This window comes from Ornithorhynchus anatinus, chromosome 3, assembly GCF_004115215.2.
Source record: "Ornithorhynchus anatinus isolate Pmale09 chromosome 3, mOrnAna1.pri.v4, whole genome shotgun sequence".
NCBI classification, from domain to species: domain Eukaryota; kingdom Metazoa; phylum Chordata; class Mammalia; order Monotremata; family Ornithorhynchidae; genus Ornithorhynchus; species Ornithorhynchus anatinus.
Genome location: NC_041730.1, coordinates 92,028,671 through 92,048,811, shown reverse-complemented (window position 1 = coordinate 92,048,811; position 20,141 = coordinate 92,028,671). Strand labels below are relative to the sequence as shown.

Genomic DNA, 20,141 nt, shown 5'->3' with positions numbered 1-20,141 from the left:
TGGTATTTGTTAAGCACTTACTATGTGCAGAGCACTGTTCTAAGCGCTGGGGTATACAGAGGAATCAGAGGTTGTCCCACGTGAGGCTCACAGTCTTCATCCCCATTTTACAGACGAGGTAACAGGCACAGAGAAGTTAAGTGGCTTGCCCACAGTCACACAGCTGACAAGTGGCAGAGCCGGGGTTCGAACCCATGACCTCTGACTCCCAAGCCCGGGCTCTTTCCACTGATAGAGCGTGTACTTGTGAGTCAGAAGGACCTGTTGATGATGATGATGGTATTTAAGTGCTTATTATGTGCCAAGCACCGGTCTAAGCAATGGAGAAGATGCAGGAGTAGATATAAGATTCTAATCCTTGCTCTGCCACTTGTCTGCTGTATGCTCTTGGTTAACTCACTTCGCTTCTCTGTGCCTCAGTTCCCTCATCTGTAAAATGGGGATTAAGACTGTGAGTCCCCTGTGGAGCAGGGACCGTGTCCAAACTGATTACTTTGTGTCTACCCCAGCACTTAACCTCTCAGGGTGACACCTGAAGAGATTTCAGTCCTCTACCAGTCTCGGCTACACAAGGGAGAGTCTGGCGGCGTCCAGCTTGGCCAGTGGCTAGCGAGTGGCAGACCATCTACTACAAGTCAAAATTCACCCGTGCTGGGCAGCCGCGGCACGGGAGAGAGTCGAGGGCAGAGACTCGAGTTTCCTGCGCGGAAGGCGGCGATGGTAAACCACTTCTGTATTTTTACCAAGAAAACTCTCCGGATCCACTACCGGAACGATCGCGGATGGAGTTGCGGCCTTCTGGGAGAGATGTGTCCATGGCGTCGGAGACTGTTTGACAGCGTAAGAAAAGGCAAGACCCCCAGCACTTAATACAGTGTCAGGCACGTAGTAAGTGTGCAATAAATACCACTAAAAAATCAATATTTGAGACTGAGACATGCACCTCCAGGGAAGCACTGGGGCAGGTTCAGGGCCTTTTGAAAGCGTTTACAACCCTCTTAGCAGGAGGGACAGTGGAAATTTGGGGCTGAGAAGCAGCGTGGCCTAGTGGATAGAGCACTGGTCTGAGAGTCAGAAGGACCTGGGTTCTAATTCTGGCTCTGCTACTTGTCTGCTGTGGTACCTTGGGCAAATCACTTCACTTCTTTATGCCTCAGGGCCTCAGTTGGAAGATGGGGATTAAGACTGTGAGCCCCAGGTGGGTCATGGGCTGTGTTTAATCTGATTACTTTGTATCAACCCCAGAGTTTAGAACAGTGCCTGACAAAAAATAAGCGCTTAACCAATACTATAAAAGAAGTATGAGCCCCGTGAGGGACAGGGACCCTGTCTAACCTGTATATATTAATTCCTGTACTTGTTAAGCGCTTACTATGTGCCAGGCACTATACTAAGCGTTGGGATGGACACAAGCAAATTGATTTGGACACAGTCCCTGTCACACATGGGGCTCACAATCTCGAGCTCCATTTCACAGATGAAGTAGCTGAGGCCCAGAGATGTGAAGTGACTTATCCAAGGTCACACAGCAGACAAGTGGCAGAGCCAGAATTTGAACCCATGACCTTCTGACTCCCGGGACTGTGCTCTATCCACTACACCATGCTGCTTCTCTGAATATGCTCTCCCAGTGTTCAGTCCAGTGCTCTGCACAAAGTAAGCACTTAATAAATACTTGTATTATAACTTCTACCGCTATTACGATGTGGAAAGGAACCTAGCCGTGATAAAAAGATCTAGTTCTAATTTGGCACATGCCAGTGACAGAGATTTTGAAGACTGGTCACTGGGGCCTAAAAGCAATGAGGTAGTATATGAAGGATTTTTCACCCAGTTTAATTTCAAGTTTAGAAGGTCACTGCTATGAAACTTGAAATATCAGATCATAATTCAGTTTGGAGGTTGTCAACTCGCAGAGTGGGGAGAGTCGTCACCCATCAGAGTTGAAATTTGAAGGACGGGTGAAGAGAGTCTTTAACAGAACTTGCGAGGAATAGGTATAAGGGTACATATTTGCTTTTGCGAAGATTGAGGGATTTCTGGGGGGTGGGGTGGGGGTCGGTATAATTTTTCTTCCACTCTGTAGACCCCAGAACCAATGATAGGAAGATTTACCCCTTGAACATTTCATCATGTTCTTCATGGAATGATTGAAAATTATTTGGATGAGATTGTGTGTTTTTTGAGAAATGATGTCTTCACAGGCGATTCCTTGTTTTTAGTAGTATTGGTTAAGCCCTTACAATGTTTCAGGCACTATACAAGTGTTTAGTACAGTGCTTTGCACACAGTAAGTGCTCAATAAATACGATTGAATAAATGAATGAATGAATGTACTTAGCTCTGGGGTAGAGGCCAGCTAATCAGGTATCTGTCCCACATGGGGATCACAGTATTAATTCCCCTTTGGCAGAAGAGCCCGATGTTGGGTAGGGATTGTCTCTATTTGTTGATGAATTGTGCTTTCCAAGTGCTTAGTACAGTGCTCTGCCCACAGTAAGCGCTCAATAAATGAGATCGAATGAATGAATTAAATGAATGAATGAGGTACCTGAAGCACGAAGAAGTGAAGTGACTTGCCCCAAATCACACAGCAGACAAGAGGTGGAAGGGGGATGAGAGCCCAGGTCCTTGTGATTTCCAGGTTGGTGTTCTATCCTCTGGGCCGTGCCGCTTCACGGAATCTACCTATCGATACCTGCGGACCGTTTGGAGTCTGAAAGCTGCCTTGGGATCCTCCAGGGTAGATGTGCAATAATGGGGGTAAAGCTGGGAAGGGGAATGACAGCCAGGTGATCGAGCCACCAATTAATAATAATAATAAAGTTATTTGTTAAGCGCTTACTATGTGCAGAGCAGTGTTCTAAGCGCTGCAGCAGATACAGGGTGATCAGGTTGTCCCACGTGAGGCTCACAGTTAATCCCCATTTGACAGATGAGGGAACTGAGGCCCAGAGAAGTGAAGTGACTTGCCCACCGTCACCCAGCTGACGAGTGGCAGAGCTGGAATTCGAACTCATGACCTCTGACTCCCAAGCCCGGGCTCTTTCCACTGAGCCACGCTGCTTAGATAGGGGTCAGTGTTACCAGAGTGGGATCAGCAGTGGGATTTGTGTCACATGAAACGGTCCTTTCTGCAGATCTGACCTCTAGACAATAAGCTTGTTGTGGGCAGGGAATGTGTCTGCCAACTCTGTTGTGCTGTATCCATCATTCAATCAGTTGTATGCAGCGTGGCTCGGCTGAAAGAGCATGGTCTTAGGAGTCAGAGGTCATGGGTTCTAATCCCGGCTCCGCCACACGTCTGCTGTGTGACTTTGGGCAAGTCACTTGACTTCTCGGTGTTCGGTTCCCTCATCTGTAAAATGGAGATTAAGACTGTGAGCCTCACATAGGACAACCTGATTACCCTGTATCCACCCCAGCGCTTAGAACAGAGCTCTGAACATAGTAAGTGCTTAACAAATACCAACATTATTATTATTATTGACCATTTATTGTGTTTGGAACAGCACGCTGACTAAATGAATATGGGGGTTGAAAGGAGAGGAAGGAGTCGAAGACAATAATAAAGTTATGTGCCTGGGAGATACAGAGCATGTGTTGTTCGCTGTGATGAGAAAGTTAGACAGAGGAGAAGATTTAGGATGGAATATGAAGACCTCTGTTTCGGAAAGGTTGAACTTTAATAGTAATAATAATTAGGATATTTGTTAAGTGTTTACAATGTGCCAGATACCGTACTAAGCGCTGGGGTGGATACAAGTAAATCAGATTGGACACAGCCCCTGTCTTCACAGGGTTCACAGTCTTCATCCCCATTTTACAGATGGGACAACCTGATTATCCTGTATACTCCCCAGTGCTTAGAACAGTGCTTGGCACATAGTAAGCGCTTAGAAAATACCAATATTATTATCATTATATTATTTTGAGGTAAGTGAGGCACAGAGAAGTGAAGTGGCTTGCCCCAGGCCACACAGCACAGAAGTGGGAGAGCCGGGGCCTTCTGACTCCCACGTCCAAGCTGTATCTACTACGCCATAATGGGGGACACTAGAACAACCTATTCTGGATACTTTTTGTATATTCTGTGTATGTTATTTCTTTGCAAACCCTGCATAATTTATTTCTAAATTATTCATTCAATCAATAGTATTTATTGAGCGCTTACTATGTGCAGAGCACTGTACTAAGCGCTTGGAATGTACAAATCGGTAGCAGACAGAGACAGTCCCTGCCTTTTGACAGGCTTACAATCTAATCGGGGGAGACGGACAGACAAGAACGATGGCAATAAATAGATTCAAGGGGAAGAACATCTCATTAAAACAATAGCAAATATGTAAGCTTATATAACTGATATACAGTCAAGCAATACCGCCGTAATAGGCGTATCACCACACTTTAGAGAAGTAGCATGGTGTAGTAGATAGAGCACGGGCCTGGGAGTCATAAGGTTATGAGTTCTAATCCCGGCTCTGCCACTCGTCTGCTGTGTGACCTTGGCAAAGTCACTTCACTTATCTGGGCCTCAGTTACCTCGTCTGTAAAATGGGCATTGAGACTGTGAATCCCACTTGGGACAGGAAGTCCGCCCAATCCGAGTTGCTGGTATCCACCCCGATGCTTAGTACAGTTCCTGGCACATAGTAAGCGCATAACCCATACCATTATCATTATTAGGTTATGATCAGAACATGACTGTGAAATTCGGGAATGATCTTCCAACGATGCTATGTGGTGTCGGGAGAAACAGTTTTGTAGATGCACCTGGTGTGGGGCAGAGCGTAACTACTATCATAAAAATTTTCTTTTATAGAAGATTCTACAGGAACAAAACCTCTGCATTGTAGGGGAACTGAAGGTATAATACATATATGGGATAGATACGCACCTGTCCTAGAGTTCCAAAAATTGCTCTTCTCATCCAAGTGTGTGACAGTGGGTGAAAAGGTAAATGAATGCAACCGTTGTTCCCTTCCGCATGATGAGCACGGAGAGATGGTTCTTGGCTGGGTTTGGGGTTTTTTTCTGATCAGGTTGTCTCTCTCTTTTTATGTCTGCCTCTGAAAATGTATCCTGAAGTTATGTTGCTCTGCTATCATCGTTAAAATCCACGCTTTCCTCTCCATTCAAAGTGCTACCAGGTTAACGCAGTCCTATCCCGCCTGGATTAGCGCATCAACCTCCTCGCTGACCTCCCAGCCTCCTGTCTCTTCCCCATCCCAGTCCATACTTCACTCTGCTGCCAGGATCATTTTGCCTACAAAAACGTTCAGGACGTGTCACGCCGCTCCTCAAAAATCTCCAGTGGTCGCCCATCCACCTCTGTAGCAAACAAAAACTCCTCACCGTTGTCCTTAAAGCAGTCCGTCACCTCGCCCTCTCCTACCTTGCTTCTCTTCTTCTACAACCCAGCCCACACGCTAGGCTCCTCTGGTGTTAACCTTCTCACTGTGCCTCCATCTCGCCTGTCTCACTGCCGACCCCTGGCCCACGCCCTCCCTCCTCAAATCTCTCCCCGCCTTCAAAGTCTTATTGAAGGGACATCTCTCCTCCAAGAGGCCTTCCTAGACTAAGCCCCACTTTTCCTCAACTCCAGCTCCTTTTGCGTCTCCCTGACTTGCTCCCTTTGCTGTTCCCCCCGGTCTGTCCCACAGCACTTCTGTACACATCTGTAACTTTATTTATTTGTACTGATGTCTGTCTCCCCATCTCTAGACTATAAGCTTGTTGTAATAATAATAAGAATGTTGGTTAAGCGCTTACTATGTGCAGAGCACTGTTTGAAGTGCTGGGGTAGATACAGGGCAATCGGGTCGTCCCACACGAGGCTCACAGTCTTAATCCCCATTTTGCAGAAGAGGTAACTGAGGCACAGAGAAGTTAAGTGACTTGCCCACACTCACACAGCTGACGAGCGGCGGAGCCGGGATTCGAACCCATGAGCTATGACTCCCAAGCCCAGGCTCTTTCCACTGAGCCACGCTGCTTCTCTAACAGTTGTTGTTGCTTCTACAACAGTGTTGCTCACTGTTGTAAGCAGTGAGTCACTGTTTATTGTTGTATTGTACTTTCCTGAGTGCTTAGTACAGTGCTCTGCACCCAGAAATCACTCAGTAAATATAATTGAATGAATGAATGAACAGCTATTTCATCTGTCTTGTTTTTGGGAACCACATACTTTTATTCAGAAGAAGGAGCCAGTTTCCATGGTTTCCGTTTTTGAGTTGGATCTCTTAGAAAACATTTCGTAACTCCATGTTCGTCGTGCGTTATAATTCATAATGCGATCTCAGTTTCCCTAAAATAAATGTGTTTTCAAATGTATTATTTGAACACCTCCTTGCATAGAAACAAACAATTTAAAAAGAACTACAATCATAATTTTAAAAGTTGGCTGTTTTAAAATTGAAGAAAGATCTGTGATATGGAAGTGGGAAAATCACACTTTTCTTTACCATACATATCTGTTTCTGTATAATTAACAGAGATGAGGAGGAGAGAAGAGAGAAAGAAATGGAGAGAGAAAAAGAGACAGAGGCAATTAAGTAAATATTCAGACTTGCACTTGTCAGCCGGGCTCTCCCTGAGTTCCTGTTGATTCTTCTGTTTATTCTTTATTTACATGTGCTCTTGGAGAAGCAACCGCATACAGTAATTAATCAGAGCTATTAATTCTGAATAAAATGAACTCTGGCTTACCCACCTGCGACTATCTGGGTCCATTATTCAGAAATTTTTTTTTTGAATTATTGTAGCTAAACATGATGTACAATTAAAAAAAATCTGTATACTAAATTAAAAAATTTGTACCGCAAAATATCAAACCCCAGCGTTCTGAAACTAGATAAATCAGATAGAGCTATTAGAGTACCGAATGGGGCCTAGATTTAGCCTGTATCCATGTTCGGTTTTTCTCTGTTTTGGGTTATCTAGGTGACCTGAATCAAAGGTCCAATCAGGTAATTGAGTGTTTATTGTACTCTAATTGTATCAGACAATTAATAATAATAATAATGTTGGTATTTGTTAAGCACTTACTATGTGCAGAGCACTGTTCTAAGCGCTGGGGGAGATACAAGGTAATCAGGTTGTCCCACGTGAGGCTCACAGTTAATCCCCATTTTACAGATGAGGTAACTGAGGCCCAGAGAAGTGAAGTGACTTGCCCACAGTCACACAGCTGACAAGTGGCAGAGCCGGAACTCGAACCCATGACCTGGGATTCCCAAGTCTGGGCTCTTTCCACTGAACCACGCTAGTCTGTCTCTGTGGGTGTGTATATTGGTGTGTGCAGGCATATCTCATGGCACAACTATGTATGTTCCTTGAAAACAACGCTGTTCTGTGGGGTATGTTTTCCCAAAGACTTACATGATATAAATTGGGATCCATTCCAGAACCTCTGGCGAAATATACAGTCTCTCTATTTGTTATTTTTTAACGGTATGTTAAGCGCTTCCCTTGTGCCAGGCACTGTACTAAGCACTGGGGTAGATACAAACTAATCAGGTTGGACACAGTCCATAGCTCTCACGTGGGCGTCTTAGTCTTAATCCCCATTTTACAGATAGGGTAACTGAGGTGCAAAGAAGTTAAGGTGACTTGTCCAAGGTCACCCAGTAGACAAGTGGCAGAGTCGGCATTAGAACATAAGTCCTCTGACTCCCAGGCCTATGGTCTGTCCAAAAGGCTATTCCCCATATAATAGGTAATCAATCCATCATATTTACCGAGTGCTTAGTATGTGCTGAGCACTGAGCTAAACGCTTGGGAGAATACCCTACAACAGAATTAGCAGACACTTTCCCTGCCCATAACGAGTTTACAGTCTAGAGGGAGAGACAGACATTAATTTGAATACTTTATAAGATACGATTTACAATTTAAAGATATACGGATGATATTTGTTAAAGTCACAATGCTACCTAAATGAGAAGTGGTGGTAAGATTATGAACCTTTACAGAGTAGGGGCTGCAGAGGAAGGCACTGGTAAACCACTTCTGTATTTTTACCAAGAAAACTCAACAGATATACATGCCAGAATGAGGCAAAAGTAGGATGTTCTGGAGAAAGTGAATCCAGGAAGTCGCTGAGAATCGGAAATGATTCGACAGCGACTGACCAACCGACAGAGTAGGGGAAGGAAGGGAGCATGGGTCTTTTTCCCGATAAATAATAATAATATTGAAGGTATCCGTTAAGCACTATGTGCCAAGCACTGTTTTAAGTGCTGGGGTAGATTCAAGATCATCAGGGTGTCCAACGTGGGTCTCACAGTCTTCATCCCCATTTTACAGATGAGGTAACAGAGGCACAGAGAAGTGAAGCGGCTCGCCCAGAGTCACACAGCTGATAAGTGACGGGGCCGGAATTAGAACCCACAACCTCTGACTCCCAAGCCCGGGTTCCTGCCTCTAAGCCACGCTGCTTCCCCGATCAGGAATCACCATCCTCTCTGGCTCCTAGGGACCTTGGAATCAGAATCAAGTGCCCCCTGAAGCCAGTAATTCTTCTCTTGAAGAAGGCATGATCCTGCTCTGGAGGAAATCAGAAAAACAGGGGAGGGAATTTGCTGTCTGCTTCGGAGCTCCACTGTTGCATCGTTGGACCGGAGACAGTGTCTCAGCTGGATGCAACCGGATAATTTCATTATCAAGTTAGGAATTTTAGATGGTTTTGGAGAAGGGATATTTATGTTATTGATAGGATAGTCCCCGGGAAGACTGTCACTTGTCTCTGTAGAAAAATAATATTAAGGATGATAATATTTGTAAGTGTTTACAGTGTGGCAAGCACTGCACTCAGTCCTGGGGTTGATAGAATGCAATTAAATTGGACACTGTCCCTGTCCCCAAAGGGGCCCACAATTTAAGATGGAGAGAGAACGGGTATTTTCATCTCTATTTTACAGATAGGAAATGGAAGCACAGAGAATTTAAGAGACTTGCCCAGTGTCACTTAACAGGTACGTGGCAGAACCAGGATTAGAACCCAGGTCCTCTGGCTCCCAGCCCTGCGCTCTTTCCACTAGATCATGCTACTTCTCTGAGCCCAGGACTACCCTGACTTGTAGCCCGGTAGTCTTGCAATGCAGGATTTGCGTGTCCTGGGTTACTAGAGAGGGAAAAGTTAGGGAGTCGAATAGGGTATTCATAACAACAAGGATGGGTAACAATGAAAACGATTACCACGCATGGTTTCTCCAAGTGTTCTTTGCTGCCCATCAGGCAAAATACTACTTTTTCATCATATTTGTTAAGCGTTTACTATGTACCAGACTGTACTAGGCGCTGTTATAGATATAAGCTAATTAGGTTGGACAGAGTCCATGTCCCACATGGGGGGGGTCACAATCTTAATCACTATTTTGTAGATGAGGCAGCTGAAGCATAGAGTAGTTAAGTGACTTACCCAAGGTCCACAGCAGGCAAATGGCGGAGCTGGAATTAGAACCCAGATCCTTCTGATTCCCGAGGCCCGTGCTCCAACCGTTAGGCGACAATGCTGGACGGCCCATTGTTCTGGCCCAGTGATGGCACTGCTTATATCTCATTTAGAAAGTCAGCTTGGAACCTAAAAGTCAGTTTATAGTAATCCGCTGGTCAAAAAGGAGAAAATAAATACTTCCAAAGGCACCATCAAATATTTTATTCACTTATATGCTGTTTCTTTCCATTGAGAAATCTCTTCTGTGTGTTTGCATGGGGATTTAAAGGCAAATAATTTCATCTTGTTTGGGGGGAAAATTGAATCACCTGACTAGCTTAAATTAGATTTGCCACTTTTCTGATTGCCTTTTCAGAGACCCCTGCCTGTAGTACTGTGTGGGGATTTTTTTTTATAAATTAATCAATCACTGTTATTTATTGAGCACTTATTGTGTGCAGAGAGCTGTACTGAGCGCTTTGGGGAGTAGAATAGAACAGAATTGGTAGATACTTTTCCTGCCCACAACGATCCATACTGTAAGACCGTACTATAATACCTACCACTTATCTTCTTTCTTGTGAACTTGTGGTAGAAGGGGACCCTGATCTGATTTGTCTCCTCTGGGCTCCCAAAGCCCGGTCCACTACCCAGCGGGGGATTATGGAACCTGGGAGCAGAAATAATAATGTTGGTATTTGTTGAGCGCTTACTATGGGCAGAGCACTGTTCTGAGCGCTGGGGGAGACACAAAGGAATCAGGTTGTCCCACATGGGGCTCACAGTCTTAATCCCCATTTTACAGATGAGGTAACTGAGGCACAGAGAAGTTAAGTGACTTGCCCGCAGTCACACAGCTGACAAATCACCCTTCCAAGTCAAGCAGCTGCAGGAAGGAGACAAGATATTAAGACTGTGAGCAGAAATCACCCTTCCAAGTCAAGCAGCTGCAGGAAGGAGACAAGATATTAAGACTGAGAGCCCTATGTGGGACAGGGACTGTGTCCAAGCTGATTAACTTGTATTTACCCCAGTGCTTAGTACAGTGCCTGTGACACGGCGAGTTCTTAACAAATGCCATTCAAAACAAAACAAAATGGAAAACAAGACATAGGGCACTCAGTTAAGTCAACTCAGCTGGGCCAGCTGCATTTTATAATAATAATAATAATACTGTTGGTATTTGTTAAGCATTTACTATGTGCCGAGCACTGTTCTAAGCGCTGGGGGAGATACGAGGCAATTAGGTTGTCTCACGTGAGGCTCACAGTCTTCATCCCCATTTGACAGATGAGGGAACCGAGGCACAGAGAAGTGAAGTGACTTGCCCACAGTCACCCAGCTGACGAGTGGCGGAGCTGGGATTAGAACCCATGCCCTCTGACTCCTAAGCCCGTGCTCTTGCCACTGAGCCATGCTGGATTTACAGGCCTAGCTAATAAAAATGATAATTGTGGTGTTGGTTAAGCACTTATTATGTGGCAAGCACTGTACTAAGTAAGCACTGGGGTAGATCCAAGATAATCAGGTCCCACATGGGGCTCACAGTCTAAGTAGCAGGAAGAATGGGTATTGCCTCCCCATTTTGCAAATGGGGGAACTGAGGCACAGAGAAGTGAAGTGACCTGCCCGAGGTCACGCAGCGGGGGTGTGGCAGAGGCAGGATTAGAACCCACAGGCTCTGACTCCCGCGCCGGTGCTCTTTGCACTAGGCCATGCTGGCTGGGTTACCCTAGTTTAGGGCTTAGACTGTCGTTATTCCTCTCTGCAGTAGAAAAGGGAGTGAAGACTGGAATCTTGTTGTAGGCAGGAAACGTGATTGCTAACTCTGTTGTACTGTACTCTCCCAACTGCTTACTCTAGTGCTCTTCACTCTAAGTGCTCAATAAATACCACCGATTGATTGAAGAGGAGTTGCAGCTGGTTGGTCGCGCATCGCATGATAGGAAGGGGAAATGGATGTTTTTTAACGTGTTTCCGTGGTTAGTCAGCTCTCTAGTAACAAAGAGAAACCATTGTCCAAATAATTGCGAACAACACTTGAAATAGTCTTGAGGACAGAGGTGTTACTCCCCAAGGTTAATTTTATGGTTGTCACATTTTGGATTTTGACAGGATTTCTTTAATGAAGGAAACGGAGAATCTGCTCAAAAACCAATTTATTGTTAAGGACAGCTCCCTTAGCATTTTTCTCAGATCACTGTACAAAGTCACATAAAATAGTATAAGTTACATTTGTTGTCAAACGATTAATACGCATTCAAAACCCAACAAAACCAGAATTCAAATCTGAAAGTGGGAGCTGCTGATACAAATCCAGTGACACTTTCACTTTTTTAAAAAAGAAGAACCAGGTTGAAAATTAGCAACAGAGGTGAAAATGAAGATCGGGTTGCTTTTCTTTCGCCTTCATGATCTAATTAGGCTTTCTCTTCCACTGCAGAGAAGGAGCAGCCATTGCTGTTCAGGGCTTTGCTGGGATGGTCCAATTCATTTTTGACATTCTAAATCGGCAACTCCGGAGTTCAGCATCCTTGTCCCGTTTGAAATTGCAGTCTGAGCCAGAGGCAGGAAGGAGAGAGGTGAGGACTCCTGAGTCTCATCGATGAACCTCTCCAAGGTGTCGATGCTGAACAGGGACCATTCGGAAGGAGTGCTGGAGACCAAACTTTTACGGTGCTAATTAGAATTTTGTCAAAAATAAAAGTTGATTGCTCAGTGGTTTTGTGCATTCATCTTTGGTGAGATATCAATAAGTCGATGCAAACGGAACTAATGAAGAAAGCGGTCACTAAAGCAGAGAGTTAGTCATTATCATAGATGCAACCTGAAACAAAGAAAAAGAAACCCACAGCGTTTTAACTATGGCTGAACACAAATAGAGTCAAATCAAGAGTGACTTTTATGATTAATAATAATAATATAATGTTGGTATTCGTTAAGCGCTTACTATGTGCAGAGCACTGTTCTGAGCGCTGGGGGAGATACAGGGTAATCGGGTTGTCCCACATGACAGTCTTAACCCCCATTTTACAGATGAGGGAACTGAGGCCCAGAGAAGTGAAGTGACTTGCCCACAGTCACACGGCTGACAAGTGGCAGAGCCGGGATTCGAACCCATGACCTCTGACTCCCAAGCCCGGGCTCTTTCCACTGAGCCACGCTGCTTCTCAATGCAGCTGAGTTTAGAGAAAGGCAATTCGAACTAACTCTCGCCTCACCGTTCAGCAATATGTTTCCAAAAGAATAAGAAAACAGAGGAAGGATTGTCTGTAAACTCCTCATATTCAGGGTCCATGTCTTTTCCTTTTATTGTACTCCCCTAAAAGCTGAGTATGGGGTTCTGTACCAGGTAGGTACTCAATAAATAGAATTTAGCTGAGCTAGGAGGTCCCATGAAATCCCTGTCAACGTGAATCCTCCTCCATTCCCTCAATCACCGTCTCCTAAGTAGTTACATGTTCAATCTTAGCCTTTCCCTTTTCTGAATTTGCCTTATTCAATCATATTTATCGAGCATCTTTCTGCAAAGCACTGTACTAAGCGCTTGTGAGAATTCCATATAACAGACACATTCCCTGCCCACAACGAGCTCCTCACCTTAGCATCTAGCATAAAGTTTTTCAGAACAGTAATAATAATCACGGTATTTGTTAGCACATACTTTTTGCCAGCACTGTACTAAGCGCTGGGGAGGCTACAAACAGATGGGGTTGGTTACAGCCCCTGTCCCACATTGGCCTCACAGTCTTAGTCACCAATTTTTAGATGAGGTAACTGAGGCTCAGAGAAGTGAAATGACTTGCTCAAGGTCACACAGCAGACAAGAGGTAGAGCTGGGATTAGAACCCGGGTTTTTCTGATTCCCAGGCCCGTGCACTATCATGAAGATGTTATACAATAGTAGTAATCAATAAGTATTGTGATTGTTATTTCAAGCAAAGAGCTATATGTTTGAAATTCAGGATTAAATAAGCTATGTGATAGGAGGAACAAAATATTTTTTTTTCTCTACTTCTAGGTGTATGTGTACATTTTATCTTCTGGGTAGTTTTATAAATAAAAAGCATACCATCAGCAATGTCATCATAGATTTCTCCATCACTGTAAATATAGAAAAAAAAGATTATTTTAATAGAAAGAAAATAATTTCTTTATCCTAAAGACAAGTATAAATAAAATGCAATTTAGTCTTTCATTTAAAACCCACAATATATAATTTATGAATTAAGGTGTTCCAGGACTGCTCACATTAACAACTTTAAAAATTTTCCTTTCATTTTTATGGTTAATTTTTATTTTTCCATTTCTTTAGAACCTTTTAATTAACCATATAATAATTTCATTCACTGCTCTCAAACAATCCTCAAACAGTAAAGTCTGTAGAAGAAAACAATTCCTTACCTGTCTGCCAAACAGCTTCTCAGGACATAACCATCTACAAAATCAAAGGAAATATGGAAAAGTAAGCTTTTGATCATTATTAAATTGTGATTACTTTATTATGACCTTAAATCATAAGAGTAAATGTCTATATGGTTTCTACTCCCTCCCAAATGAGACAGGCTATAGTGTAAGGTCTTTTGAATTTTAATTCAGTCCTCCAAGGTGCTTCCCTGTATAACAATGATAATGGTATCTGTTAAGCACTTACTATGTGACCAGTACTGTTCTAAGCGTTGGGCTAGATATAGGCTTATCAGGTTGTCCCACGTGGGGCTCACAGTCTTAATCCCCATTTTACAGATGAGGGAATTGAGGCACAGAGAAGTGAAGTGACTTGCCCAAAGTCACACAGCTGACAAGTGGTGGAACTGGAATTAGAGCCCACGACCTCTGACTTCCAGGCCCAGGCTCTTTCCACTAAGCCACGCTGATTGTAGACTGTAAGCTCCTTGTGGGCAGGGAATGTGTCTGTTTATTGTTGTACTGTACTCTCCCAAGTGCTTAGCACAGTGCTCTGCACTCAGTAAGGGCTCAATAAATACGATTGACTGACTGGATTTTAAATCTGACGGGCGAGTGATGGGTTGAGGAGCCTCACTTTATTCTCTCCCCATTAGCACACTTTTCATTTTCTCTCGTACTTGCTCCTCCATTCCCTTCGATGCCATTATATTCATTCACTTATTCAATTGTATTTATTGAGCGCTTACTCTGCGCAGAGCACTGTAATAAGCGCTTGGGAGAGCACAACAAGGTTGCACATTCACACTGAAGGTTCTCCCCACCCCATCTTCCTGATGAGGGTTTCACAAGGGAGAGGAGGAGAAAGGAAGAGAGGGAGAGAATGAAGGAGAGAAACGGGAAGGAAGATAGGAGGAAATCCACACCCCATCTAATTTTCTGAGGTAATTTAAGGAACACGCTTTCTACTCCCTCATCCGGGTCATTGATTCAGTGGGTTAGAGCGTACCAGGACAAACCCTTGCAGAAATCTCTTTCAAATGATTTCCAATTACCCTCCGCAGCTGACGATCTGCCAACTATAAATACTCTCTCTAGAAAACGACTCTGGTACTATGGTGAATGATCCAAAATATCATTTGCTTCGCAGATTGATGAGAATGGTTGAAAATGTTCCCAGTATGAAAATTGGAAAACGTATTTGATAATAATGGTATTTGTGAAGCGCTTATTATGTTCCAAGCACTGTATTTAGCGCTCGGGTGGATACGAGCAATTCGGGTTGGACGCTGTCCCTGTCCCACATGGGGATCACAGTCTCCCACATGGGGAAACAGAGGCAGAGAGAGGTGAAGCGACTTGCCCGAGGTCACACGGCAGACAAACGGCAGAGCCGGAATTAAAGCCCATGACCTTCGGACTCCCAAGTCCATGCTGAACAGTTCACACCTCAAAAAACCCTCAGCTAAGATTCCTAGTGGCTTTCTGGCCAAGAGTGTAATGTATAAGGTAGACGCTGGACTGGGAATAAGACTTGAATTTAGGCAAACTGAGCCAATATGTCAATTTCTTTAGCGAGACTAACTTTTGTGGTATTCAGTTACGCTTAATTTTTTAAGCTTTAACAATTCTTTAGGAATTAGGAATTGCTAATTCTTTAGGAATTGCTTAGACAAGCAGCGTGGCTCAACGGAAAGAGCCCGGGCTTGGGAGCCTGAGGTTGTGGATTCTAATTCCGGCCCCTCTACTTGTCAGCTGTGTGAGTTTGGGCAAGTCCCGTAACTTCTCTGTGCTTCAGTTACCTCATCTGTAAAAATGGGGATTAAAAAAAAAATATATAAGCCCCACGTGGGACAATCTGATTGCCCTGTATCTACCGCAGCGCTTAGAACAGTGCTCTGCACATAGTAAGCCCTTAACAAATACCATAGTTATTATTATTATTATTTAGGAATTCCCAGCTCTGCTTTTAATTTGGATCTTTTTCTTTATTTGAGATCATCCCTATTCAGCTGTTACAGCTATCCAGCTTCTTCACCTCTAGACTATAAACTCACTGTGGGCAGGGAACATATTTCCAACTTTGTTATATTTGTACAACTGTTATATTGGACTCTCTCCCACACAGTTAATACAGTGCTCTGCACACAGTAAACACTCAACTGACTGATTCATCTCTGCCTTTTGGAATAATGAAGTTGCATAGTTCCACATAAGAACAGGGTGAGATCCTGGAGCAAATAAGCAGGTACGAATACAAAGGAAATTAAATGTATTAACCACAAAAGTAGTATGTATTGCTGATTAAACAAAAAAAGGAAACAATTCCTCTGAACTGTAAATTCGTTGTGAGCAAGGAATGTGTCTCCCAACTCTTGAATTGTAATTCTCCCAAGCACTTAGTACTATCCCAATAAATACCACTGATTAATTAATGAAGTTAAAGAGAATCCCAGAGTTACAGAGTGATGCTTAGAAGAACAATGAATGCCTTTCAGCTCCAAACTTCCTTAGCAAAAACTATGCTCCTGCAATATATCCTACCATCAGGGTTCCCATTTTTTTTTTTTAAAGAAATTGGACTGAAATATTATGTTTCCCTAAGCTTTGCACAATTACCCATTTATCATTTCCTAAAGAGAAGAAATAAACAAAAGTTCAAAAACAGCGGAGCAAATCGCACCGACATTTGACCAGTAGCTGAAAAACTTCAAGTGCAAATCCTTTTATGATATTCTTTAAATTTAGTTAAAATCAGAAAGCTGTAGGTTTTTTTGTCCCGAGAACATTAACTGATGTGAGGGGCTGGGTGATCTTTAAGACTAGAGTGTATTTTTCAAGTTGGTAGGATTCCCTCTTAAATCTGGCAATGTATAACAAACTACAATAATTAATAAGGTTAGATGACCTCCCCGCTGGCAGACCAAACTATTTGCTTATCCTATCAAGTCATCTTTACAATTAGTAAACTTAGTAAATTTGCTTTGGAAAGGATCTAATTCATTCAATCGTATTTACTGAGCGCTTACTGTGTGCAGAGCACTGTGCTAAGCGCTTGGAAAGTACAATTCAGCAATAAAGAGAGAAGATCCCTGCCCAAGGGCCATCAACCACAGCAAAGTTCTGTATGTGGAAGGGATTTGAATCTTGCACCAAAATCAGTGTTGACCTCTTTTCTGAAGTGAACAATGATAACCTATTTTCTTTTAAATTTCAGATAAGGAAAGCTACTACAAAGTGAGCTAATTGCCTTCATTTAGGAAATCGTTCAGGCCAAGAAAACACCTTAACTACAAAAAGGTTTCACCGCATATTGTAAAACCCTAATCCCTACACAAACAACTGGACCCCTTCCTCTTTAAAATAGTCAATCGAGTAAGTACAACTTGAAGTTGATTGAAGGAGGTGTGAGAAACAAGTTACAAGCATGATTCTGGTTTTCGAATAACGATGTGGATCAGAATGTAGTTCTATTTTTATCAACTGAATAATAGTTCTTAAATTTGTCTTTGTCCCCAGAGTTTACTAATTTATACCTACAGCTACACATTTTGGTCTGGGCTATTACTTTATCCTTCAAGGAGAGAGATAGATGAGGGTTCAAAATAAAGACCTCAAACAGCAAATTTAAGGCTTGCTTTTGATACGCTTATATTGTAGCCATCTCTTTAACTTTTGTTTCAATTCTTTAATTCCTCAATTTATAGGAAAACCATACCATACCGGAATGAAACATTAATGATTTTTAAATGTGAACACGGTCTTGATTTTTGCAGATCTCTTTGCAATCGTATGACATGAGGCCACTGAGCTCTTCGACTGAGTACAAGTGCTTCGTACAATTGATCAACGGTATTTATTGAGTGCTTACTGTGTGCAGAGCACTGCACCGAGCACTTGGGAGATTACAATCTCTTTGTGTGTCTGTTATATTGTTGTGCTGTACATCAGCAGCGTGGTTCAGTGGAAAGAGCCCGGGCTTGGGAGCTAGAGGTCATGGGTTTGAATCCCGGCTCTGCCACTCGTCAGCTGTGTGACCGTGGGCAGGTCACTTCCCTTCTCGGTGCCTCAGTTACCTCATCTGGAAAAAGGGGATTAACTGTGAGCCTGAAGTGGGACTACCTGATTACCCTGTATCTCCCCAGCGCTTAGAACAGTGCTCTGCGCATAGTAAGCGCTTAACATATACCAACATTATTATTATTGTTCCAAGAGCTTAGTACAGTGCTCTGTACACAGGAAGCACTCAAATACCATCGATTGATGCAACAGAACATAGTTGGTAGACACGTTCCCTGCCCATAATGAGATTATGGTCTTGAAGACCGTTCTTTGCACAAAATAAGTGCTCAATAAATACCACGATTGATTAATTTATGGATATCCTTTATTTTTAAGAACAAAGCCAATCAGATTCCCAAGCACTTGCTTCATACCCCTCCTCTCAACTTTTTAATGTTATTTGAACACTTACTGTGTTCCAGGCACTGGCTCAGTGCTGGAGAAGCAATGTGCCCTCCTGGATGGAGCACAGGCCTATGAGTCAGTAGGACCTGGGTTCTAATTCTAACTCTGCCACTGGTCTACTGTGTGACCTTGGACAAGTCACTTCACTTCTCTGTGCCCAGTTACCTCATCTGTAAAATGGGGATAAGGACTGTGTCCAACCTTAGTAATCTGTATTTATCTCAGCGCTTGGAACAGTGCTTGACCCGTTGTAAGCCCTTACCAAATACCATTATTATTATTACAAAATCATCAGGTTGGACACAGTCCATTTCCCGCATGGGACTCACAGTCTTAATCCCCATTCTAAAAGATTAGGCAACTGAGGCCCAGAGTCGTGAAGTGACTTGGCCGAGCTCACACGGCAGATGAGCGGTGGAGCCGGGAATTAGAACCCAGGTCCTTCTGACTCCCGGGCCCTTGCTCTACCCACTAGACCACACTGCTTCTCAGAATTCCAAGAGGTACAGTAAAATTGGTGATGTCTGGCACTTTATCAAGCAGAAATCTCTAGTACCAGGCATTGTCATTTTGAGGGGCACCCTCCACCCAGCAAGAAGAGTTAACGTGATCGGGATCTGCCTGGATCTGCCTTCTGTAGCAAGGAGGGTGTTGATTACTTTGGAGTCTTCTGTATAAACTCTTCAAGACTAGTAGCAGAATTGTTTTGGGCACCACAGTAGGTAAAAAACAAAGTGTCTTGCTAATAATAATGATGGTATTTGTGAAGCACTTACTATATGAGGAGCATCGTTCTAAGTGCTGGAGTATATACAAAGTAATTAGGTGGTCCCATATGGGGCTCACGTCTTAATCCCCATTTTGCAGATAATCAGATTGTCCCACGTGGGGCTCACATTTTTTAATCCCCATTTTTGCAGAGGAGGTAACCGAGGCACAGAGAAGTTAAGTGACTTGCCCAAGGTCACACAGCAGACAAATAGCGGAGCCGGGATTAGAACCCACGACCTCTGACTCCCAAGCCCGGGCTCTTCCCACTAAGCCACGCGGTATCACGGCGACATCACCTACCCACCTAACCCATTAACTGGGGCTAATTATTCTTAACTGCAACGAAATGAAAGACATCATCTCCTGGTGAGGAGAGCCACTGGAATACTTCGAAGTTGGATGCGAATCTTGAATACAGATTGATGATTCATTTTAATTCAGTTTCTACAACGGCAATTTTAACAGATCGAATCCGTTCAGTTTAGGCTGTAGCTCTCCTCATTCCGACACCCATGTGAAAAATCAGGTTCGAGCGCTGCTCGTAAGAGGATCGTTCGTGTTTCTCAGACTCTTTCCCATGAAAAGAGATGCAAACTCTTGACCAGTCCCCCAGCTGAGTAAATAGCTTCGGGGATTCACCATCTGCAGAAAAGATCTGATTCTATACCAAAGTCAACTTAATTGCCAGCTAACCTAATGCTTTTTCTACATAAGGCCATCCTGAAATCAACAGCTAAAGAATTTCTGAACAGTTGTGCTGATGGCTTTTATAAGTCTCGGAATGCACTTATTGCTATTTTTTCCATCCTCTCAGGAACATCTTCCTGGTCATTTATTTGGGGTTTCTGCAGGAACTCAGCAGTGCTTCTGGGAAGTATAAATATCAGGGCCCTAACTCAGTGCACCTTCAGAGCTAATCACAAGTAAAATAACGGCTTATCAGAGATGAATTTGGTACGTGGATAAATATTGACTGACACGTTGCCTCTCCAAAAATAATACAGAGCAATCGCTCTTGGCTTAGAAATGCAAAGATTGACTGTTTCTTTCCATGGGCTCT

The 20,141-nt window shown here is 43.4% G+C and overlaps 1 protein-coding gene and 1 long non-coding RNA gene across 6 annotated transcripts in view; one reads left to right on the top strand and one right to left on the bottom strand.

Annotated features, from left to right (window-relative positions):
• The first annotated feature begins 757 nt into the window (after window positions 1-757).
• On the top strand, window positions 758-6,710 carry LOC114810057. Its single transcript, XR_003757785.2, has 3 exons — window positions 758-888; window positions 4,823-4,956; window positions 6,495-6,710. It is a non-coding gene; the product is annotated as an uncharacterized LOC114810057 (long non-coding RNA).
• A 4,868-nt stretch (window positions 6,711-11,578) lies between these two features.
• The window catches only part of FYB1 (FYN binding protein 1), a 200,933-nt gene continuing 192,370 nt past the window's right edge, over window positions 11,579-20,141 (bottom strand). For all 5 annotated transcript variants that reach the window (XM_029060977.2, XM_029060973.1, XM_029060976.2 and 2 more), the window contains 3 exons: window positions 13,841-13,874; window positions 13,509-13,540; window positions 11,579-12,263 (listed from right to left, as the gene is read on the bottom strand). In XM_029060977.2, coding sequence (XP_028916810.1) covers window positions 12,241-12,263; window positions 13,509-13,540; window positions 13,841-13,874 — 89 coding nt within the window. In that variant the 3' untranslated portion in view covers window positions 11,579-12,240. The remainder of the gene's footprint in view (window positions 12,264-13,508; window positions 13,541-13,840; window positions 13,875-20,141) is intronic.